The sequence below is a fragment of the Heptranchias perlo genome, chromosome 25, assembly GCF_035084215.1.
Source record: "Heptranchias perlo isolate sHepPer1 chromosome 25, sHepPer1.hap1, whole genome shotgun sequence".
In the NCBI taxonomy this organism is placed as follows: Eukaryota; Metazoa; Chordata; class Chondrichthyes; order Hexanchiformes; family Hexanchidae; genus Heptranchias; species Heptranchias perlo.
The window spans coordinates 45,946,074-45,971,907 of NC_090349.1; the positions used below are offsets into that span (position 1 = coordinate 45,946,074).

The 25,834-nt window shown below is 45.7% G+C and overlaps 1 protein-coding gene across 1 annotated transcript in view; it reads right to left on the reverse strand.

Annotated features, from left to right (window-relative positions):
- Positions 1-882: 882 nt before the first annotated feature.
- The window catches only part of abcb9 (ATP-binding cassette, sub-family B (MDR/TAP), member 9), a 50,101-nt gene continuing 25,149 nt past the window's right edge, over positions 883-25,834 (reverse strand). The window contains exons 5-12 of the mRNA XM_068006339.1: positions 25,383-25,588; positions 23,194-23,391; positions 21,775-21,903; positions 20,822-21,010; positions 19,765-19,938; positions 17,453-17,612; positions 6,170-6,306; positions 883-1,613 (exon numbers count right to left, since the gene is read on the reverse strand). Coding sequence (XP_067862440.1) covers positions 1,287-1,613; positions 6,170-6,306; positions 17,453-17,612; positions 19,765-19,938; positions 20,822-21,010; positions 21,775-21,903; positions 23,194-23,391; positions 25,383-25,588 — 1,520 coding nt within the window. The 3' untranslated portion in view covers positions 883-1,286. The remainder of the gene's footprint in view (positions 1,614-6,169; positions 6,307-17,452; positions 17,613-19,764; positions 19,939-20,821; positions 21,011-21,774; positions 21,904-23,193; positions 23,392-25,382; positions 25,589-25,834) is intronic.

Sequence of the window (25,834 nt, forward strand, 5' to 3'; positions counted from 1 at the left end):
TGTTGGCGGGAGTTTCTGCAGTGCTGGCATGTTTTGTTCTGGTGTACCTGTGAATTTGTATTATCTCTCAGAATCTTGGAGGGCCTCAGCCTCCTGGGCTGTACAATGGCGTCTCAGGTAGTAGGAACTTGGGAAGTAAGTGCAGAGTGAGAGAATAGTGAAGAGCAGTAATCGAAGACCAGCAATTATAGCCCATCCCTAGTTGCCCCTTGAGAACATAAGAAATAGGAGCAGGAGTAGGCCATATGGCCCCTCGAGCCTGCTCTGCTATTCAATAAGATCGTGGCTGATCTTCTACCTCAACTCCACTTTCCCGCCCGAGAAGGTGGTTGTGAACCTTCTTCAGCAGTCCGCGTGGTGAGGGTGCTCCCACTGTGCTGTTAGGTAGGGAGTTCCAGGATTTTGATCCAGCGACGATGGAAAAACGGTCGATTTATGTCCAAGTCAGGATGGTGTGTGTGACTTGGAGGGGAACTTGGAGGTGATGGTGTTCCCATGCACCTGCTGCCCTTGTTCTTATAGGTGGTGGAGGTCATGGGTTTAGGAGGTGCTGCCAAAGAAGCATTTATCAGCTAAGTCTCAGAGCACTGGAAAAAGGCTGAATCACATCAGCTGCCCTTTCTTTTGGGGACGAGAAAATTAAAATGGGCCAAAACTCTTTGAAAAATGTTGTGCAAGAAGAAGGAAAAACACTATCTTATTATAACCTGATGAACTGTGAGAGATAAAAACATGCATTTGTGTCTTTATTTGATGTGTTTTCGGGGTAAATCTGAATTTAAAAGCTAGCCCAGTCTGGGTGGCTTTATGTTGAGAATCGTTTTGTTCTGTGACAGATGAATGCTTGCAGCCAGCTCGGAGTAATCAGACCCAGACAGCCAATTCAATGAGAAGCATCTGCCCTGGATGGGTTCTAATTTTATTGGGTTGCTTTGTTGTTTCAATCCATTTGGAGCAACACAGGTACAGTCCATTGCTTGTGGGTGCCAGGCTCCTCCAGGTCAGTTCCTGGACGGTTATATCAAAATAGAATTTTCTCTATTCTCAGGGCCAAGATTTTCCCACAGGTGTTTACACCCAATCCCCAGCCAACATGCACAGGACTTCGGGTGGGGAGCTGCATGACCGTCCGCGCCGCGTGACCACCCAGCTCCCTGTGACCGTCTGACGCCATGTGACTGTCTGGCACTGTGTTACTTCCCAATGGATAGAACTAACTTCGGTTATCTGCCAACCAAGATCATCTCTGACTTTCGTCAAATCCATTGATCCATTGTTTGTTCCTCTCACATTATTGATAGATTATCCCTGAATTCCAATTCTTCATCAGAGTCCCTGTGCCCTCGGGCTGATACTCCCCCGGAAACAGTTTTGCCTGAATGATTCAGCGCAGGTGAATAGTCTCCAGTCCCAGTCTCCAGCCCAAGGATCTGCCGCTGCACCAACTTGAAGTACAGATTTCCTTTCCTCATCAATTCCTCATGTGTTCCTTGTTCCACCACTGTGCCCTTGTCGATGACGATTATGTTTTGTGCTTTTTCCACAGTGCTCAAACGATGTGCTACTATGAGGATGGTGCAGTGATCCTTCAACTTGCACAGTGCTTGGTGGACCTGAAATATTGAACAGATTTTGAATAGCACCTTTTGAACCTGCACCTGCTCAGTAGTTTAAGCCGTGATAAACGCTGCCGCAGAATCGATAGCAAGCTGGCTACAGAACAGAAAACAGGGAGTAGGGGTTAAGGGTAGCTGCTTAGACTGGCAAAAGGTGGGAAATGGTGTTCCACAGGGATCGGTGCTGGGACCACTGTTGTTCACAATTTACGTAAACGATTTGGACTCTGGAATCGGAAGTACAATTTCAAAATTTGCGGATGACACCAAATTAGGGGGTATAGTAAATATTGAGGAGGACTGCGACAAAATATAAGACATTATTAAACTTACAGGATGGGCGTGCATTTGGCAAATTAATTTCAATATAGATAAGTGTGAGGAATGTAGGAAGAATGAGGCCACATACTGCTTGGATAATAAGAGTCTAAATTGGGTAGAGGAGCAGAGATCTAGAGGTACAGCTACACAAATCACAAAGTAGCGACTTAAGTTAATAAGGCCATAAAAAAAGCAAACCAAGCACTGCGGTTCATTTCTAGAGGGATAGAATTGAAAAGCAGAGAAGTTATATTAAACTTGTGTAGAAGCTTGGTTAGACCATACTTGGATTACTGAGAACAGATCTGGTCTCCATATTATAAAAAGAATATAGACGCACTGGAGAATAGTCACCAATAAATCAAATAGGAAATTCAGGAGAAACTTCTTTACCAGAGAGTGGTTAGAATGTGGAACTCGCTACCACAAGAAGTAATTGAGGCGACTAGCATAGATGCATTTAAGGGGAAGCTGGATATGCGCACGAGGGAGAAAGGAATAGAAAGATATACTGATAGGGTTAAATGAAGAGGGGTGGGAGAAGACTCGCATGTAGCACAAACAGACCGGTTGGGCCGAATGACCTGTTTCTGTGCTGTAGGCTCTATGCAACTCTATGTGATGCAAATCTGAGATTCATATATTTTAAAGTCAGCAACCATACACAGACTGGAAAAGAAAAAACAATAATACCCAAAGTGGGACAAAAGAAACCTTTAGAATGTCCATTCTCTGAGCTCCAGGTGGTCAGATGTCGCTTTGCCATTTGGTTATTCTGGTGATGTCCCTGCTTTGAGACGATCCCAATGTGGCTCCATTCAATGCAACAAGGTCCACAACTTTGGATCAGCCCAAGAACTGATGTGGAGCTCCGTCACAGGAAGGCCGAGGGGGCAAAGTGACCAACCAGTACTGAGGCTTCCAGAGTTGGTCAGTTTCAGATTGGGCTGTTGGACTGGTTCAAAGTCACGACTTCCTTTGAACTGAATGGAACAACAAACACTCCCTCCACCCGCAGACTTTCCTTCCCTTTAAACCAGTGCACATCATGGTTTCCAATGCCCGTTATATTGCACCTATGGGGCCAGTGATGCTAATGGGCTAGAAATTGGGCCGTGTAGCGCCCGTTGTTTCAGCGCTTCGCAGCCTCCCGAAGAGCCAGGATGACATCTTGGCTACGCACGCTCATTTCCAGCGCATGTGCAAATACCGAACGCCGGCAGCAGGTAAAGTAGGGAGAAAATGGATACAATCAGCGTGCACAACGATCTGAACATGTCTTAGAGTACCTGGAGGACCCCCCATCAGCACTATTTAAAGAGACCATGCAGGATTTACAGGTTAGTGGCTGGATGATTGCTTCTGGCTGCTGATGCATTTGTAACTGTTTTTGGAGGTCTCCTACACTTGAATACTAGGACGCGGGGACATAGCGTAACATTTAGAGACAAGACATGCAGGAGTGAAGTTAGGAAAAGCTTCTACACGCAAAGGGTGGGAGAAATTTGGAACGCTCTTCTGCAAACGGCAGCTGATGCTAGCTCAATTGTGAATTCTAAATCTGAGATTGATAGATTTCTGTGAACCAAAGGTATTAAGGGATATGGGGCTAAGGCGGGTATATGGAGTTAGGTCACAGATCAACCATTATATCAGTGAATGGCAGAACAGGCTGGAGGGGCTAAATGCCACTGCCACTTGCTGCCACCTTCTCCTGCAAGAAAGCGGAACGTGTGTCTTGGTGATGTTCCTGTCATGGTTGAATAGTTGCCACTGTATATGGCCTGTGAGTTGTGGGTGGGCGACTTGCAACAGTGGTAATATGTAAGGGTGAGAGGAAGCATCTGATTGAAAGCGTTTGTTGATATGTGGGTGATGGGGGTGTCGAGTGTGGAGCAGTGGATGTGGCCAGTGGTGCAGTTGGTAGGAGACGCCACTTGACAGTTGACCTCACTCACCTTGACCACTCGTGTCAAAGCATTGAACTTCTTCCTGCACTGCATCCATGTTCATGGTGCTATGTGCCTGGCATTGACTTCGTCACCCACTGCCTCTCGTTGACTTTTGGGCATATGTCTGGAGGGCCTCTTTCCCCCCCACCCCTCCTCCGCGGATATAGGATGCCCCTCCTTCTGTCCACCTCTTGCACCAAGGCCTCTAGTGCATCAGCAGAGAACCTTGGTACATGCACTCTCGCAGGCCTGTACCAACTCAGATCAGCAGATTGGTGAGGTCTGGCATGCAGATTGGAGGATGTGGGATTTAGTAGTGCACAACCTTTATTCAATGTTTTAACATAACTCATCAGTTTGTAAACATAGGGACAGCACCTGCATCTGTGTTTTACGTGTGCTATGTCTGAACTTCATGCAGACAACAGACTGTTATTTTTAGCAAATAACAGATATTGGCCGCCTTTAAAAGACATCCTCCCTTTAAGAGATTGGGGCTCCCCCTGGTGGAAAGTGCTCATTTACTTCAAATGTCGTGCTAGGCCTAGATTTCAATGCTGCTTGATAGTAAGTACTGAGTCTGGACGAATGTCCAGTGGCCATCGGGCATCATACTTGCATTGGAGGCAGTTCAGAGAAGGTTCACTAGGTTGATTCCGGGTATGGAAGGGTTGTCTTATGAGGAAAGATTGAACAGGTTGGGTCTATACTCATTGGAGTTTAGATGAATGAGTGGAGACCTTACTGAACTTACAAGATTCTGAGGGGACTCGATAGGGTAGATGCTGAGAGGATGTTACCCCTCATGGGGGAATCTAAAACTAGGGGGCATAGTCTCAGAGTAAGGGGTCGCCCGTTTAAGACGGAAATGAGGAGGAATTTCTTCTCCCAGAGGGTCGTGAATCTTTGGAATTCTTTACCCCAAAAAGCTGTGGAGGCTGAGTCATTGAATACATTCAAGGCTGAGTTAGACAAATTTTTGATCAGCAAGGGAGTCAAAGGATATGGGGAAAAGGCGGGAAAGTGGAGTTGAGGTAAAAATCAGATCAGCCGTAATCTCATCGAATGGCGGAGCAGGCTCGAGGAGCCAAATGGCCTACTCCTGCTCCAATCTCTTATGGTCTCTTATGGTCTTATGGGTTGATAGTGGATCGAGCTAACCGCTCCCAATAATAGGCCTTATCCAATCTTTTTTCCCCCCTCTTTGTTTATTTAAGGTGTCAGCCTTGGTAGCACTCTCACCTCTGAGTCAGAAGGTTGTAAAGATTTGAGCACATAATCTAGGCTGACGCTCCCTGTAAAGTGCTGAGGGAGTGCTGCACTGTCGGAGGTGCCGTCTTTTGAATGAAATGTTAAACCAAGGCCTCGTCTGCCTTCTCAGGGGGATGTAAAAGATCCCATGGCACTATTCGAAGAAGAGCAGAGGAGTTCTCCCCAGTCTCCTGGCCAATATTTATCCCTCATCCAACATCACTAAAATAGATTATCTGGTCATTATCACATTGTTGTTTGTGGGATCTTGCTGTGCGCAAATTGGCGTTTCCTACGTTACAACAGTGACTACACTTTAAAAGTACTTCATTGGCTGTAAAGCGCTTTGGGACGTCCTGAGATTGTGAAATGTGCTATATAAATGCAAGTTCTTTCTTTTCTTTCTTAGGGAAGGAAACCTGCTGTCCTTACCCAGTCTGGCCTATACGCGACCCCAATCCCCACACCAACGTGGGTGACTCTTGTGCCTAGCAAGTCACTCAGTGGTATCAAACTGCTCAGCGGTTCAAGATGAAGACCCACCACCACCTTCTCAGGGCAACTAGGGATGAGCAATAAATGTTGGCCTCGCCAGCAATGCCCAAGTCCTGAGAATGAATAAAAGAAAAAGAGACTTCTCACCATCAGTCACAAAACTGCATGGCCTAGATGTCATTTCATGATCTTGGAGTTCCAGCAATCCATTCTCTGGGAGGAGGGTCCTGCTACTACTCTTTGGACATAGCTCATATGAGGATGATGTCCTGCCAAAGTTGCTGCTAGGACTTCTCCAAGTTGTGCCCAAGCAATGAAAAGTTGGCAGTATGTTTCTCCTAAGACTTTCCCTTCCCCTTGCTTTCAGCATAGTATCTAAAGTGAATATTAGCTGCATGAATTCTATGTCGACACTGACCTACAATCTTAAAAGTCCACAGCACTATGACTTTCATTTTGGGGAAGTAAATTAGATTATATTTTATGGGAAATACTTTTAGTCTTATAGCATATCTCAATGTCATGTTTGCTTACATTATATTCACTCTCTGCATCCAGTGCACTTGTAGCTTCATCCAGTAGTAAAACCCGAGGGTCACGAACCAATGCACGAGCTATGGCCACTCTTTGCTTCTGACCGCCAGACAGCTGTGTGCCTTTCTCTCCAGTCTCTGATTAAAATATAAAGAGAAAGGTTTATACTTTTTGTATTGGCGTTTATGTATGTTACATAGAATTACATAGAACGTACAGCACAGAAACAGGCCATTTGGCCCAACTGGTCCATGCTGTTATTTAAGCTCCACATGAGCTTCCTCCCTCCCTACTTCATCTCACCCTATCAACATATCCTTCTATTCCTTTCTCCCTCGTGTTTATCCAGCTTCCCCTTAAATGCATCTACGCTATTTTCCTCAGCTCCTTGTGGTAGCGAGTTCCACATTCTAACCGCTCTCTGGGTAAAGAAATTTCTCTGGAATTCCCTATTGGATTTATTAGTGACTATCTTATATTTATGACCTCTAGTTCTGGTCTCCCCCACAAGTGGAAACATCTTCTCTACGTCTACCCTATCAAACCCTTTCATAATCTTAAAGACCTCTATCAGGTCACCCCTCAGCCTTCTCTTTTCTAGAGAAAAGAGCCCCAGCCTGTTCAATCTTTGCTGATAGGTATAATCTCCCAGTTATAGTATCATCCTTGTAAATCTTTTTTGTACCTTCTCCAGTGCCTCTATATCTTTTTTTTATAACATGGAGACCAGAACAGTGTACAGTACTCCAAGTGCGCTCCAACCAAGGTTCTGTACGAGTTTACCATAACTTGTCAGCTTTTCAATTCTATCCCTCTAGAAATGAAGCCCAGTGCTTCGTTTGCTTTTATTATGGCCTTATTAACCTGCATCGCTCCTTTTGTATATTTTAAAATATATTTATTAGCTGATCTTTCATGGTGTTGCTATGGTAAGTTAGATGATGCACTGCTATACAAGGACAAAGTGGTATACCATGTAATAGAGAACTGATCATTCTCCTAAAGTGGGGCTACCACCACAAGTCTATTTAATGTAAAGTAAACACAAGCTCAAAGATCATTCAGAGTTTAATTGTTGTTTGGTCAAGGAACTTTGAGATTGAATATTTAGAGGGGACGGTAGCATAGTGGTTATGTTACTGGACTAGTAATCCAGAGTCATGAGTTCAAATCCCGCCGTGGCAACTGGTGAATTTAAATTCAATTAATTAAATTTAAATTAATTAAATAAAAATCTGGAATTAAAATACTAGTATCAGTAATGGTGGCCATGAAACTACCGGATTGTCGTAAAAACCCATCTGGTTCACTAATGTCGTTTAGGGAAGGAAACCTGCCGTCCTTACCCGGTCTGGCCTATATGTGACTCCAGACCCACAGCAATGTGGTTGATTCTTAATTGCCCTCTGAAATGGCCTAGCAAGCCACTCAGTTGTAAAATCTCGCTACGAAAAGTCATAATAAGAATAAAACCGGACCGACCACCCGGCACCGGACACGACAACGGCAACGGCAAACCAAGCCCAGTCGACCCTGCACGGTCCTCCTCACTAACATCTGGGGACTTGTGCCAAAATTGGGAGAGCTGTCCCACAGACTAGTCAAGCAACAGCCTGACACAGCCATACTCACAGAATCATACCTTTCAGCCAACATCCCTGGGTATGTCCTGTCCCACCGGCAGGACAGACCCACCAGAGGTGGCGGTACAGTGATATACAGTCAGGAGGGAGTGGCCCTGGGAGTCCTCAACATTGACTCTGGACCCCATGAAATCTCATGGCATCAGGTCAAACATGGGCAAGGAAACCTCCTGCTGATTACCACCTACTCATAGAATCATAGAAGTTACAACATGGAAGCAGGCCCTTCGGCCCAACATGTCCATGTCGCCCAGTTTATACCACTAAGCTAGTCCCAATTGCCTGCACTTGGCCCATATCCCTCTATACCCCATCTTACCCATGTAACTGTCCAAATGCTTTTTAAAAGACAAAATTGTACCCGCCTCTACTACTGCCTCTGGCAGCTCGTTCCAGACACTCACCACCCTTTGAGTGAAAAAATTGCCCCTCTGGACCCTTTTGTATCTCTCCCCTCTCACCTTAAATCTATGCCCCCTCGTTATAGACTCCCCTACCTTTGGGAAAATATTTTGACTATCGACCTTATCTATGCCCCTCATTATTTTATAGACTTCTATAAGATCACCCCTTAACCTCCTACTCTCCAGGGAAAAAAGTCCCAGTCTGTCTAACCTCTCCCTGTAAGTCAAACCATCAAGTCCCGGTAGCATCCTAGTAAATCTTTTCTGCACTCTTTCTAGTTTAATAATATCCTTTCTATAATAGGGTGACCAGAACTGTACACAGTACTCCAAGTGTGGCCTCACCAATTCCCTGTACAACTTCAACAAGACATCCCAACTCCTGCATTCAATGTTCTGACCAATGAAACCAAGCATGCCGAATGCCTTCTTCACCACCCTATCCACCTGTGACTCCACTTTCAAGGAGCTATGAATCTGTACTCCTAGATCTCTTTGTTCTATAACTCTCCCCAACGCCCTACCATTTACGGAGTAGGTCCTGGCCCGATTCGATCTACCAAAATGCATCACCTCACATTTATCTAAATTAAACTCCATCTGCCATTCATCGGCCCACTGGCCCAATTGATCAAGATCCCGTTGCAATCCCAGATAACCTTCTTCACTGTCCACAATGCCACCAATCTTGGTGTCATCTGCAAACTTACTAACCATGCCTCCTAAATTCTCATCCAAATCATTAATATAAATAACAAATAACAGCGGACCCAGCACCGATCCCTGAGGCACACCGCTGTACACAGGCATCCAGTTTGAAAAACAACCCTCTACAACCACCCTCTGTCTTCTGTCGTCAAGCCAATTTTGTATCCAATTGGCTACCTCACCTTGGATCCCATGAGATTTAACCTTATGTAACAACCTACCATGCGGTACCTTGTCAAATGCTTTGCTGAAGTCCATGTAGACCACGTCTACTGCACAGCCCTCATCTATCTTCTTGGTTACCCCTTCAAAAAACTCAATCAAATTCGTGAGACATGATTTTCCTCTCACAAAACCATGCTGACTGTTCCTAATTAGTCCCTGCCTCTCCAAATGCCTGTAGATCCTGTCCCTCAGAATACCCTCTAACAACTTACCCACTACAGATGTCAGGCTCACTGGTCTGTAGTTCCCAGGCTTTTCCCTGCCGCCCTTCTTAAACAAAGGCACAACATTTGCTACCCTCCAATCTTCAGGCACCTCACCTGTAGCGGTGGATGATTCAAATATCTCTGCTAGGGGACCCGCAATTTCCTCCCTAACCTCCTGGGATACATTTCATCAGGTCCCGGAGATTTATCTACCTTGATGCGCGTTAAGACTTCCAGCACCTCCCTCTCTGTAATATGTACACTCCTCAAGACATCACTATTTATTTCCCCAAGTTCCCTAACATCCATGCCTTTCTCAACCGTAAATACCGATGTGAAATATTCATTCAGGATCTCACCCATTTCTTGTGGTTCCGCACATAGATGACCTTGTTGATCCTTAAGAGGCCCTACTCTCTTCCTCGTTACCCTTTTGCCCTTTATGTATTTGTAGAAGCTCTTTGGATTCACCTTTGCCTGATCTGCCAAAGCAATCTCACATCCCCTTTTTGTCCTCCCTCAGCTGATGAATCAGTCCTCCTCCATGTTGAGCACCACTTGGAGGAAGCACTGAGGGTCGCAAGGGCACAAAATGTACTCTGAGTGGGGGACTTCAATGTCCATCACCAAGAGTGGCTCGGTGGCACCACTACTGGCCGAGTCCTGAAGGACATAGCTGCTAGACTGGGCCTGCGGCAGGTTGTGAGCGAACCAACACGAGGGAAAAACTTACTTGACCTCGTCCTCACCAATCTACCTGTCGCAAATGCATCTGTCCACGACAGTATTGGTAGGAGCAACCCCCGCACAGTCCTCGTGGAGATGAAGTCCCGTCTTCGTACTGAGGAGACCATACAACGTGTTGTGTGGCACTACCACCGTGCTAAATGGGATAGATTCAGAACAGATCTAACAGCTCAAAACTGGGCATCCATGAGGCGCTGTGGGCCATCAACAGCAGCAGAATTGTATTCCAGCACAATCTGTAACCTCACGGCCCGGCATATTCCTCACTCCACCATTACTAACAAGCCAGGAGATCAACCCTGTTTCAATGAGGAGTGTAGAAGAGCATGCCAGGAGCAGCACCAGGCACACCTAAAAATGAGGTGCCAACCTGGTGAAGCTACAACTCAGGACTACATGCATGCTAAACAGCGGAAGCAACATGCTATAGACAGAGCTAAGCGATTCCACAACCAACGGTTCAGATCAAAGCTCTGCAGTCCTGCCACATCCAGTCGTGAATGGTGGTGGACAATTAAACAACTAACAGGAGGAGGAGGCTCTGCAAACATCCCCATCCTCAATGATGGTGGAGTCCAGCACGTGAGTGCAAAAGACAAAGCTGAAGCGTTTGCAACCATCTTCAGCCAGAAGTGCCGAGTGGATGATCCATCTCGGCCTCCTCCCGATATCACCACCATCACGGAAGCCAGTCTTCGGCCAATTCGATTCACTCCACGTGATATCAAGAAACGGCTGAGTGCACTGGATACAGCAAAGGCTATGGGCCCCGACAACATCCCAGCTGTAGTGCTGAAGACTTGTGCTCCAGAACTAGCTGCGCCTCTAGCCAAGCTGTTCCAGTACAGCTACAACACTGGCATCTACCTGACAATATGGAAAATTGCCCAAGTATGTCCTGTCCACAAAAAGCAGGACAAATCCAATCCGGCCAATTACCGCCCCATCAGTCTACTCTCAATCATCAGCAAAGTGATGGAAGGTGTCGTCGACAGTGCTATCAAGCGGCACTTACTCACCAATAACCTGCTCACCGATGCTCAGTTTGGGTTCCGCCAGGACCACTGGGCTCCAGACCTCATTACAGCCTTGGTCCAAACATGGACAAAAGAGCTGAATTCCAGAGGTGAGGTGAGAGTGACTGCCCTTGACATCAAGGCAGCATTTGACAGAGTGTGGCACTAAGGAGCCTGAGTAACATTGAAGTCAATGGGAATCAGAGGGAATACTCTCCAGTGGCTGGAGTCATACCTAGCACAAAGGAAGATGGTAGTGGTTGTTGGAGGCCAATCATCTCAGCCCCAGGACATTGCTGCAGGAGTTCCTCAGGGCAGTGTCCTAGGCCCAACCATCTTCAGCTGCTTCATCAATGACCTTCCCTCCATCATAAGGTCAGAAATGGGGATGTTTGCTGATGACTGCACAGTGTTCAGTTCCATTCGCACCCCCTCAAATAATGAAGCAGTCCGAGCCCGCATGCAGCAAGACCTGGACAACATCCAGGCTTGGGCTCATAAGTGGCAAGCAACATTCGCGCCAGATAAGTGCCAGGCAATGACCATCTCCAAGAAGAGAGAGTCTAACCATCTCCCCTTGACATTCAACAGCATTACCATCGCCGAATCCCCCACCATCAACATCCTGGGGGTCACCATTGACCAGAAACTGAACTGGACCAGCTATATAAATACTGTGGCTACGAGAGCAGGTCAGAGGCTGGGTATTCTGCGGCGAGTGACTCACCTCCTGACTCCCCAAAGCCTTTCCACCATCTACAAGGCACAAGTCAGGAGTGTGATGGAATACTCTCCACTTGCTTGGATGAGTGCAGCTCCAACAACACTCAAGAAGCTCGACACCATCCAAGATAAAGCAGCCCGCTTGATTGGCACCCCATCCACCACCCTAAACATTCACTCCCTTCACCACCGGCGCACTGTGGCTGCAGTGTGTACCATCCACAGGATGCACTGCAGCAACTCGCCAAGGCTTCTTCAACAGCACCTCCCAAACCCGCAACCTCTACCACCTAGAAGGACAACAGCAGCAGGCACATGGGAACAACACCATCTGCACGTTCCCCTCAAGTCACACACCATCCCGACTTGGAAATATATCACCGTTCCTTCATTGTCGCTGGGTCAAAATCCTGGAACTCCCTTCCTAACAGCACTGTGGGAGAACCGTCACCACACGGACTGCAGCGGTTCAAGAAGGCGGCTCACCACCACCTTCTCGAGGGCAATTAGGGATGGGCAATAAATGCCGGCCTTGCCAGCGACGCCCACATCCCGTGAACGAATAAAAAAAAACTTGTCAGTTTCAGCATGCAGCTCAGGATCTAGCATTTTAAGATTGTTTGCACTCAAGCCTGTCAGTCAGAGCCCAGGATGAAATATCTAAGTTGCTTTGATTTTCTTTAAAGTGTAATTGTTAAGATTATTTTTGAAGTTATAGAGTACAGACAGACATTGTATTAATAAGTATTTTGTGTTGCTGAGGGATTTCTCTACATTCCAAATGACTGGCTTTCTTTCCCTTGTAATTGCTGGAAGAAATTTGCACGAGGTCATCAATTGCAAGAATTTGCCTATACTTGTGTGACAGAGAAGTGTGACCGAAATTGCAACACAAGAAATGTGACTTCTGAACTGAGAGAGATGAGACTTGGTCAGACATGTAAATTTTTAGTATTATACCAGTAAATTTCCCATGATGTTGATGAATATACACTTTCTTTTTAACGCACAAGATGGTGACAGAGGTCGGAAGAGAAACCTGCTCCATGGAATCACCTAGTGGCCAGAGACTGCAACTACAGTGTGACAGTTACTAGAGAAAATTGAATGGGAAATGTTGACATGGCAATTTACAAGGAAAATATGACCAGAAATTGTGACAGCAGGAAGTAAGGTTTGTGGACAAACAGTGCATGCCTCACACAAGATTTTTAATATATGTATAGAATATATATAACACACAATAAAAATTATCTAATTTCACTCCATTTCTTTGAGTCTCTTACAGAATTACGTTAGGTTTGGAGCTAACTCAGCAGTTGTTTAGCAAGTATTTTCAGTAGATAAGGTAAGTATGTAATCTTCTTAACTCTTTAACAGAATATTTATTTCATTCTGCCTACAGATTAAATGTTGGGGGCTGTCGGCTGAATTTGATCTTATAAGAATCCATTTTTGTGGATCACTCATTATAGTCCTTTTTCAGTGAATCTAAAGTTGGTTCATTTGGAGCTGCAATTTATTTAAAATTGATATGCAATCATGTACTTATTTAAATATTACAAGGGTTAAACTCCACAAGACTGCTAAGAAACACCTTAAAAGATCAGTTTATTTACCAATTTGTTCTCTCCTCTCTGAAGAGAGTATTTTTTTTGTTATAACTGACTAGTCTCACTCAGACCAGCACTGAATATTTAATCTCACTATTTTGAAGAAGAGCAGGGGAGTTCTCCCTGGTGTCCTAGCCAACATTTATCCCTCAACGAACATCACCAAAAACAGATCATCTGGTTATTTATCTCACTGCTGTTTGTGGGACCTTGCTGTGTGCAAATCTTCAGGGTGTGTGCCACTCTCAAACTGGAATTCACCACTCGAAGGAATACAATCCTGAGCATGGCAGCATGGGGCAAAGGACTGCACTGGGGGGCACAGTGAAGTGTACAAATGTAGTAGTCATAGGGGATTCGATAGTCAGGGGAACAGACAGGCGTTTCTGAGACTGTCGACGTGAGTCCCGCATGGTGTGTTGCCTCCCTGGTGTCAGGGTAAAGGACATCACGGAGAGGACACAGAACATTCTGTGCGGGAAGGGGAACAGCCAGAAGTCGTGGTCCATGTGGGTACCAACAACATGGGAAAGAAAAGGGATGAGGTCCTGTGGCTAGAATTTCAGGGGCTAGGGAGGAAGCTAAAAAGCAGGACCTCAAAGGTAGTAATCTCTGGATTACTCCCAGTGCCACGCGCTAGTGAGTACAGAAATAGGAAGATAAGGCAGGTTAATGCGTGGCTAGAGACACGGTGCAGGAGGGAGGGCTTCAGATTCTTGGGTCATTGAGACCAGTTCTGGGGAGGAGGGACCTGTTCAAGACGGACGGGTCGCATCTCAACAGAGCCGGGACCAATGTACTCGCGGGGAGGTTTGCTCGTGCTGCGGGGGGGGGGTTTAAACTAATTTGGTTGGGGGAGGGGCACCAGGATGTAGCATTAGAAAGGAGAAACAAGGTCCACAAAGGATTGGGAGAAACAGATAGCACTAGAGTAAAAAAATAGTACAGTATTAGGTGGGTTCAGACTAAGAGAGAATACGAGAAGGTCTAAGATAGGTTTACAGTGCGTGTGTGTAAACGCATGAAGAGTAGTAAATAAGGTCGGTGAGCTGCAGGCGCAAATAGCCACATGGGAATATGATGTAGTGGCGATAACGGAGATCTGGCTCAAAAAAGGGCAGGATTGGGTACTAAATGTTCCTGGATACAAGGTGTTCAGGAAAGATAGGGAAGGAAAAAAAGTAGTGGGGGGTGGCAGTATTGATTAAGGAGAATATTGCAGTACTGGAGCGAGGATGTCCTGGAGGGGTCAAAGACAGAATCTATTTGGTTAGAGTTAAGAAACAATAGAGGTGCCGTTACACTACTGGGTGTATTCTATAGGCCACCAACTAAAGGGAAGGACATAGAGGAGCAAATTTGCAGGGAAATTACAGAGAGGTGCAAGAACTATAGAGTAGTGATAATGGGGGACTTCAACTATCCTAATATAGACTGGGATAGTAATAGTGTAAAGGGCAAAGAGGGGGAGGAATTTCTGAAGTGTGTTCAGGAGAACTTTCTTGATCAGGATGTTTCCGGCCCGACGAGGAAGGAGGCATTGCTGGATCTGGTTCTGGGGAATGAGTTGGGTCAAATGGAGCAAGTGTCAGTGGGGGAACATTTAGGAAATAGAGATCATTGTATCATAAGGTTTAGATTAGTTAAGGACAAGGAGCAATCTAGAGTAAAAATACTTAATTGGAGGAGGGCCAATTTCAGTGGGTTTAGAACGGAGCTGGCCTGGGTAAATTGGAATCAAAGATTGGCAGGTAAAACTGTAATCGAACAATGGGCCGCCTTCAAACAGGAGATGGTTCGGGTACAGTCTAGGTACATTCGCATGAGGGGGAAAGGTAGGGCAACCAAAGCCAGAGCTCCCTGGATGACGAAAGAGATAGTGAGTAAGTTGAAACAGAAAAAGGGGGCGTATGACAAGTGTCAGATTGATAATAAAGTGAGAACCAGGCTGAATATAGAAAGTACAGAGGAATAGTGAAAAGGGAAATAAGAGGGTCAAAGAGAGAGAGTATGAGAATAGACTGGCGGCCAACATAAAAGGGAATCCAAAAGTCTTCTATAGGGATATAAATAGTAAACGGGTAGTAAGAGGAGAGGTGGGGCCGATTAGGGACCAAAAAGGAGATCTACGCATGGAGGCAGAGGGCATGGCTGAGATACTAAATGAGTACTTTGCATCTATCTTTACCAAGGAAGAAGATGCTGCCAAAGTCATAGTAAAAGGGGAGGTGGTTGAGATACTCGATGGGTGAAAATTGATAAAGGCGAGGTACTAGAAAGGCCGGCTGTACTTAAAGTAGATAAATCACCCGGTCCGGATGGGATGCATCTTAAATTGCTGAGGGAAGTAAGGGTGGAAATTGCAGAGGTGCTGGCCATAATTTTCCAATCCTCCTTAGATACAGGGGGTGGTGTCGGAGGACTGGAAAATTGCAAATGTTACACCCTTGTTCAAAAAAGGGTGTAAGGATAAACCCGGCAACTACAGGCCAGTCAGTTTAATCTTGGTGGTGGAGAAGTTTTTAGAAACGATAACCCGGGACAAAATTAATAGTCACTTGGACAAGTGTGGATTAATAAAGGAAAGTCAGCCTGGATTTGTTAAAGGCAAATCGTGTTTAACTAACTTGATTGAGTTTTTTGATGAAGTAACAGAGAGGGTCGATGAGGGCAATGCAGTTGATGTGGTGTATATGGACATTCAAAAGGCGTTTGATAAAATGCCACATAATAGGCTTGTCAGCAAAATTGAAGCCCATGGAATAAAAGGGGCAGTGGCAGCATGGATACAAAATTGGCTAAGTGACAGGAAACAGAGAGTAGTGGTGAACGGTTGTTTTTCGGACTGGAGGGAGGTGTACAGTGGTGTTCCCCAGGGGTCGATACTAGGACTACTGCTTTTTTTGATATATGTTAATGACTTGGGCTTGGGTGTACAGGGCACAATTTCCAAGTTTGCAGATGACACAAAACTTGGAAATGTAGTAAACAGTGAGGAGGATAGTGATAGACTTCAAGAGGAAATAGACAGGCTGGTGGCATGGGCAGATAAAATTTAATGCAGAGACGTGCAAAGTGATGCATTCTGGCAGAATGAGGAGAGGCAATATAAAAACAATTCTAAATGGGGTGCAGGAACAGAGAGACCTGGGGGTATATGTGCATAAATCCTTGAGAGTCGCAGGACAGATTGAGAAAGCGGTTAAAAAAGCATACGGGATCCTGGGCTTTATAAATAAACACATAGAGTACAAAAGCAAAGAAGTTATGATGAACCTTTATAAAACACTGGTTCACCACAACTGGAGTATTGTGTCCAATTCTGGGCACCGCACTTTGGGAAGAATGTGAAGGCCTTGGAGAGGGTGCAGAAAAGATTTACTAGAATGGTTCCAGGGATGAGGGACTTCAGTTACGTGGATAGACTGTAGAAGCTGGTGTTGTTCTCCTTAGAGCAGAGAAGGTTGAGAGGAGATTTGATAGAAGTGTTCAAAATCATGAAGGGTTTAGATAAAGTAAATAAAGAGAAATTGTTCCCATTGGCGGAAGGATCGAGAACCAGAGGTGATTTAAGGTGATTGGCAAAAGAACCAAAGGAGACATGAGGAACAACGTTTTTACACAGCGAGTAGTTCTGATCTGGAATGCACTGCCTGAAAGGGCGGTGGAAGCAGATTCAATCGTGGCTTTCAAAAAGGAATTGGATAAACATTTAAAGGGAAAAAATTTGCAGGCCTGCAGGGAAAGAGCAGGGGAATGGGACTAACTCTTACAAAGAGCCAGCACGGGCTCAATGGGTCAAAAGGCCTCCTTCTGTGCTGTAACGATTCTATGATTCTAAATTGGCTGCTGCGTTTCCTACATTACAACTGTGGCTACACTTCAAAAAGTACTTCATTGGCTGTGAAGCGCTTTGGAGTTTCATGATATGAATGCAAGTTCCTTCTTATTCCATACCCAATATGCAGAGCTATTAGCACAACAGTTTCATGTTTTACCTGTGTCATAGCCATCTTTCAGTTCAGTGATGAACCCATGTGCATTAGCCATCTGCGAAGCTTGCTCTATTAAATCCATGGAACACTCCTGGAGGCCGTACGAGATATTTTCTTGTATTGAACGAGCAAACAACACTGGCTCCTGACCAACCACAGCAACCTTTAACAAGAATGTGGACATTTTTTTTCAATGAATATTTGAATGAAGCATAATAAACAAGGTATATGTATTAGAGGGAAAAGTTGATAAATGAGTGAACCAGATGGAGCACAGTCTGGCAGCACATCAGAGTGTTATTTGAATGCAGCTTAGAGTGAGTCCCCAGATGGTTCCTAGTCGAAATGTTGTCATTGTTAGATGGTCTAGAAGGGGCTCAGAAATGTTATATAGAAACAGGAGGAGGCCATTCAGCCCCTTGAACCTGTTCCACCATTCAATTAGATCATGGCTGTACCTCATCTCCATTTACCCGCCTTTGATCCGGTCCGGATGGGATGCACCCCAGGTTGCTGAGGGAAGTAAGGGTGGAAATTGCAGAAATGCTGGTCATAATCTTCCAATCCTCCTTAGATATGGGGGTGGTGCCAGAGAACTGCAAATATTACCCTTGTTCAAAAAAAGGTGTAAGGATAAACCCAGCAACTACAGGCCAGTCAGTTTAACCCCAGTGGTGGTAACCCTTAGCCAACAAAAATCTATTGATCTCAGTCTTGAAAATTTCAATTCACCCAGTATCAACAGCCTTTTGAGGGAGAGTCCCAGTTTCCCACTACCCTTTTGTGAAAAACCGCTTCCTGATTTCACTCCGAAACGGCCTAGCTCTAATTATAAGACTGTGCCCCCTTGTTCTGGATTCCCCCACCAGAGGAAATAGTTTCTCTGCATCGACCCTATTGAGTCCTTTTATCATTTTAAACTCCTCAATTAGATTACCCTCTTCTAAACTCAAGGGAATACAAGCCAAGTTTATGCAACCGGCCCTGATAATTTAACCCTTTAAGTCCTGGTATCATTCTGGTGAATCTGCACTGCACCTTCCCCAAGGCCAATATATCCTTCGAATGCAGTTCTCCAGATGGGGTCTAATCAAGGCTCTCTACGACTGAAGCATCACTGCCTCACTTTTGAATTCCAATCTCCTCGCGATAAAGGCCAATATTGCGTTAGCCTTTTTGATTACTTTTTGTATTTGTGCATTAGCTTTTACTGATTGGTGTGCATGGACCCTTAAATCTCTCTGTTCCTTCACAGCTCCCAGTCTGTCAACATTAAGAAAATATTCTGATTTGTCTTTCTCAAATCCAAAGTGGATGACTTCACACTTCCCCACATTGAACTCCATCTACCACAGTTTTACCGACTCGCCTAATCTGACTATATCCCTTTGTAACTTCCTACTCCCATTCACAATTTACCATGTCTCCTAATTTAATGTCATCTGCAAACTTGGATATACAGCTGTCTATTCTTTCATCCAAATCATTGACAAATGGTGAAAAGCTGAGGCCCCAGTCCAGACCCCTGGGGAACATCACTTCTATCTGACCTGGGGAATGTTCAATGGTGACGCTTAGCACCAAGAGCAAAACTGTTCCTTTATCTGGAATCATCACTCACTTCCCTGAGCATGAGTTAGATTTTTTTCTTCTGATGATTAAAAACAAAGACGAGTAAACTAAAGTCAACTAAAATACACTTAATAAGAAGAGGAGGAGGAGGAAGAGAATTCCGAGGAGGAAGCAGATGTTTTTGATCATTATTATTAGTGTTTGAGTAACTCAATAACAAAAAGAACTAGAAGCACAATAATCTGTAAATGGATTGAAGGGCATTTACGCTACTCGGTTAGCATTGATGCTGAGTGTTTCTGTTTTACACTAATATTACATTTATGTAGTGTGAATCCAGGAATTAAGGCTCAACTTGATTAATCTAGGGAGCCTGAGTCTAATGTCAGGAGGTCAAGCCCCGACTCGGATTTAGGTCTCTGTATTTACACTATAATTGTAATTTCAGTGTGAAGCAAGATGTTTTGTAGCAACACTACGATTGTATATGAATTCAGCCTAAGAGGAGCTCATTATAATTAGATCAAGAGCGGGGCAGATCATGCACATAATTGAAACTAGATTTGGATTTGGAGCTCCTTAAATTCAGTTTGGAAGCACAAACTAGTTTGTGAGGACAGAGAGCGGGAACATCAATCCACCCCATCAGCCCATTAAATAATAAAACTTAGACCTCCCTGCGCCCAGCTACAGATTAACAGTACAAATACCGGAGGTTTTATTCCTTAGTTTGTAGGAACCACCTTAGAATGAAGGTACTGATGATCATATTCTTGAACTGGGTGATCATCCAGTAGAATTTCACCAGCCTGTGGAGTGTAGAAATTCTCCAGCAGCTGCACACACGAGCTCTTTCCACTCCCAGAAGGACCCACCAGAGCTGTTATTTCACCAGGGCGTAGTGTGAAGGACACATTCTGTAAAAACAACATACATTCTATTCTCAAAAGCAAAGTACTGTGGATGCTGGAAACCTGAAATAAAAACAGGAAATGCTGGATCCCCTTTCGGAACATGGCCAGGGGGAGTGGAGGAGGTGCGAGGGGGTGTGGGGGAGGTGCGAGGGGGTGTGGAGGGAGTGGAGAAGGTGCGAGGGGGTGTGGAGGGTGTGGGGGAGGTGCGAGGGGGTGTGGAGGGAGTGGAGAAGGTGCGAGGGGGTGTGGAGGGTGTGGGGGAGGTGTGGGAAGGTGTGGTGGGGAGGTGGAGGGGAGAGAGGAACGTGCGAGGGGGTTGGGGAGGTCTGTGGGGGAGGTGTGGAGGTGCGAGGAGGGTGGGGAGGAGTGGGGGAGTGGAGTGGGGGAGGGATGGAGGGAAGTAGGGGTGGTGTGGTCTGGAGTTTGGGGGTGGGGTCCCCCATCGGTACACGGCCGGGGTGGTGGTCTGTACCCCTGGGGTCTACCCACCTTTCCTCCGCCACAAAAGGGAATTGGTTAAATACTTGAAGGGGAAAAATTTACAGGGCTATGGGGGAAGAGCAGGGGAGTGGGACTAATTGGACAGCTCTTTCAGAGAGCCAGCACAGGCACGTTGGGCTGAATGGCCTCATTCTGTGCTGTACAATTCCATGATTCTATGAACTGCTGAAGCTCTGATCAGCACTGAACCTTCAGGTGTTGGAGAAGTTTGTAAAAAAAACACAATAAATCGAAGCACGTCTTAACAATTAACTTGAACAGCAAAGTTTCAGGGGCTTAACCACAACCCTGTCTACACCACGTACTTGGGGCAATATTGATAATTTATACTGATATCCAACCTTATAAAAATTGTAACATTGCTGCATTAATTAGGGCAACTCACTTTCAAGACCTGAGTGTCAAGTCTGGTCGGGTACGCGAAGCTCACGTTCCTGAATGTAACTTCACCTGTCAGCTTTTCTGGGGCAAAGGTTCCACTGTTTGGCACAGAGGGCTGACGGTTCATGTATTCAAAAACCTTCTCTGCAGCTCCAACTCCCTGCATCAGTCCAGTGTAAACAGAACCAATATTCTGAAACAGGAAACAAGCTGCTTATAAATTAAATCCATCGCCAGAATTCTTCCAACCGCAGCGCCTCGCTTGATATCACATTGCTCATCCAGTGTGCCCGCCTCCAGACACTCGCCCGCCTCCAGACTCTCACCCGACCCCAGACTCTCACTCGACCCCAGACTCTCACTCGACCCCAGACTCTCACTCGACCCCAGACTCTCACCCGCCTCCAGACTCTCACCCGCCTCCAGACTCTCACCCGCCTCCAGACTCTTCACCCGACCCCAGACTCTTCACCCGACCCCAGACTCTCGCCCGCCTCCAGACTCTCGCCCGCCTCCAGACTCTCACCCGACCCCAGACTCTCACTCGACCCCAGACTCTCACTCGACCCCAGACTCTCACCCGCCTCCAGACTCTTCACCCGCCTCCAGACTCTTCACCCGCCTCCAGACTCTCGCCCGCCTCCAGACTCTCGCCCGCCTCCAGACTCTTCACCCGACCCCAGACTCTTCACCCGACCCCAGACTCTTCACCCGACCCCAGACTCTTCACCCGACCCCAGACTCTTCACCCGACCCCAGACTCTTCACCCGACCCCAGACTCTTCACCCGACCCCAGACTCTTCACCCGACCCCAGACTCTTCACCCGCCTCCAGACTCTCGCCCGCCTCCAGACTCTCGCCCGCCTCCAGACACTCACCCGCCTCCAGACACTCACCCGCCTCCAGACTCTTCACCCACCTCCAGACTCTCACCCGACCCCAGACTCTTCACCCACCTCCAGACTGTCACCCAACTCCAGCTCATAAATGATGAACGAAATCAGACTGCCGCCTGTCATGTGATCTGACACAACAAGATATCCGCCATAGTACAAGATAGCGACCTGAACAGAAAGCCCGATGAGCTGGAAAGAAAGGAGAAAAATAATTAAATGTTTTGTTTTCATTCGTTAAAGAAAGGAAGATATTAAAGGGCATTATTTTTATGATAATTGGCGAATACATAAAAACCAGAGGGTAGGGAATGAGGAGAATTTCGAGTTGTTCTGATCTGGAATGCGCTGCCTGAAAGGGTGGTGAAAGCTGATTCAATAGTAACTTTCAAAAGGGAATTGGATGTAATCTTGAAAAGGAAAAATTTGCAGGGCTATGGGGAAAGGGCGGGGGAGTGGGACTAATTGGATCGCTCTTTCAAAGAGCCGGCTCAGACACAATGGGCAGAATGGCCTCCTTCTGTGCTGTAAAATTCTATTTTATCACTAGTCACATCACTGAAATAAGTTCTCAAAATATTTTAGCAAGCTGGCTATTACGTGCAATATGTAAGTAACAGAGATTTTAAAATCTATTACAATCAACCAGAGGGCGTCTTTATTTTACTTTTTGCTGTTTAATCCATCTGATTGTGAAATTAAACCATTTCAACAAAGTGGCCTGAATTTTCCATTTCAATCATGCTGGTTCCAGGTGTCAGTCTTGGCTCAGTGGATAGCACTCTTGCCTGAGTCAGAAGGTCATGGGCTCAAGTCCAACTTCAGAGACTTGAGCACATAATCTCGTCTGACACTCCAGTACAGTGCTGAGGGATGAGATGAGATGTTAAACACAAGCCCCGTATGCCCTCTCATTCCTATGGTACTATTTGACGAAGAGCAGCGGATTTCTCTCCGGTGCCCTGGCTAATATTTATCCCCCAACCAACACCTAAAAGCAGATTATCTGGTCATTTACCTCACTGCTGTTTGTGGGACCTTGCTGTGTGTAAATTGGCTGCTGTGTTTCCTTCATTGCAACAGTAACTACACTTCAAAAGTACTGCATTGGTTGTAAAGTACTTTGGGACGTCCTAAGATCCAGGAAGACGCTATATAAATACAAGTTCTTTCTTTCCATTCCCTGTCCAATAGCTTTGCACTGGCACTGGGAGATTGACCCTCCCCCTCAACTTTTAGTAAATTCAGATTACAGGGCTGTACAGGAGTGCTTTTGGCCTGGTCTGGCAGCTGGACTGATGTTGGTAGCAGTGGACCTTTGGGTCCTGGACATGGAGCAAAAAGTCAACACCCAAATTAAAAACTACAACACAAAAATCACAAAGCATCTGCATGGACTCTGGCCACTCTTGGGACCAGTCAGTAGGTCTGTCTCAACGATTATTGAGTTCAAAACTGTTTTTTTGCAAAATGTTTCCCTACACTGCTGGACCATGTGTAGCAGGCGTAGGCTAGAGCTTCCTTCTTGTTCAGCTTGTAAACGTCATGTAGTTTCTCTTTGTAAAGTTTCAATTCAGTTTGTTCAGTGGCAAAACTTCGCAGGGTTTTCATGGAGGACATGGTCTCCTCTGCTATATTGTTGGCCTTTCCCAAAGCATCCTGAACCTGCCGTGCCAGTCCCTAAGAAATGGAGTTAAATACATAGATAGATTAAAATAATAACAGAAGCAAGGCTTTGAGCGATTGACATCTGTCAAAACACAGCACTCTAAAGAAGCCCATAAATCAATACATTCACTGGTGTCATCCAGCACAGCTACCTGGGCAAAGCTGGTATCAGTAAAAAAAAAACAGCAAAATGCTTTGGCAAAAGAGACACACCCATAAAGTTAACTCCCCAGCATGATCTAATTGAATAGCGGAACAGGCTCGAGGGACTGAATGGCCTCCTCCTGTTCCTATGGGTGCTGAGCTGCAGGTTGAACTTGGCCAGAGTTTCTTTTCCTGAAGCAGTTTCCCCTTTTTTGCCACAAATTCACCTCTCAGTTTGGTCCACAAGCATAACCTACATTGCTGGGGGTATGGTGGTGTCACTGGACTAGTAATCCAGAGGCCGGGACCAATAATCCAGAGATCGTGAGTTCAAATCCCACCATGGACAGTTTATGAATTTGAATTTGGTTTTAAAAAAATCTGGAAATACAAAGCTGGCATCAGTGAAAGTGACCGTGAAGCTGTCGGATTATCGTAAAAACCCAACTGGTTCACTAATGTCCTTTAAGGAAGGAAACCTGCCATTCCTATGCGGTCTGGGCCTATATGTGATTCCAGTCCCACAACAATGTGGTTGAGTCCTAACTGCCCTCTGACGTGTCCTAGCAAACCACTCAGTTTTGTCAAAACCACTTTCTCACGGGAAACTAGAGATGGGCAATAAATGTTGGCGTTGCCAACGACACCCATAAATTAATATTAAAAAAAGAATCAGGAGATGCATTTGAGAAGCTAGATAAATAGATGAGGGAGAAAGGAATAGAAGGTTATGCTAATATGGTTAGTTGAAGGTGGGAGGAGGCTCGTGTGGAGCATAAACACTGGCATGGATCTGTTGGGCCGAATGGCCTGTTTCTGTGCTGTAAATTCTATGTAAGGAGAGATGTGGTGCGTCCCCGAGTGATTGTGCTTTGCATTACTCCAGTTTACAGGATTAAACCTGTGTGGATGGGTGACCCAGATTAGAACTGGTTTATGAAGTTCGCCATAGACAGCTAGCTCTCCAAAGGCTGAGTCGTAGGAGAGGAGATAGCCAATGGTAGTTAACCCGGGCTATTATACCCGGTAACACAGGGAGTGTTGTGAGTGGGTAGCTTGTCGATCTGCTGGGTCATCCCCTTTGCTGTGAGAGGCGAGTGCTAATGGGAAAAGAAGTTTCTTTCTGTTCTTTAATCCTTGAGTCCAGGGGATATGTCTGACTTTGGTAATGTACAAGATTGAAGAAGTTAATTACAGGAGTAAATAGCAGGACTTTGTCAGCACTTCAATACTGAACCAATCGTCTATACAGGTCAGTCACACACCAGCTGAAACAAGTTGTCAATCATTTTTTAAAATCTATTGATATAGTCTGAGCCCTGGGGAGAAAAACACAGTGATCACAACCAATACTGAGGGAGCTTTTCCCAATCATCAACAGCTTTTAATTTATATAGCACCTTTAACGTAGTAAAACGTCCCAAGGCGCTTCACAGGAGCGATTATCAAACAAAATTTGACACCAAGCCACATAAGGAGACATTAGGAAAGGTAACCAAAAGCTTGGTCAAAGAGGTAGGTTTTAAAGAGCATCTTAAAGGAGGAGAGAAAGGCTGAGAGGTTTAGGGAGGGAATTTCAGAGCTTGGGGCCTAGACAGCTGAAGGCACAGCCGCCAATGGTGGGGCGAAGGAAATCGGGGATGCACAAGGGGCCAAAATTGGAGGAACACAGAGATCTTGGAGGGTCGTAGGGCTGGAGGAGGTTACTGAGATAGGGAGGTGGCAAAGTCCGTTGAAATTAATGGTAAGCACATGAGCTGCTCGAGATGCATTCGAAAGAAACAGATTGCCTGAAACCTAGCGGAATTCTGGGCTACATGTAGATTACAACCAAACACAGTGCCTGTAATGGAACATACCTTATAATACTTTCCATAGAGTTTTGAAACCATCACCACAACAGGAAATCCCAAAAGTGTAACCACAGAGAGCTTCCACGACAGGGTGAACATGAAAACACACATCCCAACACTTTTGACCAAATTGCGAGAAAAAATGTTAATGTTCTGTGAGATCATGTTACTCACGACCGTCGTGTCAGAGGTGAGACGAGATGTGATGTCCCCTGTAACAGTAACCAGACCGAGTTACTCCAAGGCAATACAGCAACTCGTGTTCGCTCGCATCCCAACTTCAAACGTAGAAAATTTCTCAAGGAGCTCCGCAGAGGAGCAACGGATGCCGAGCAGTGGGGCAGAGTTTGAGGGGTGACCAAGGTTTTGAGGAGGCTTTTAAAGGTGGGAGAGAGGTCGCAAAGCAGAGGGGTTTAGGAAGGGAGTTCTGGAGAGTAGGACTGAGATGTCAAAGCAAC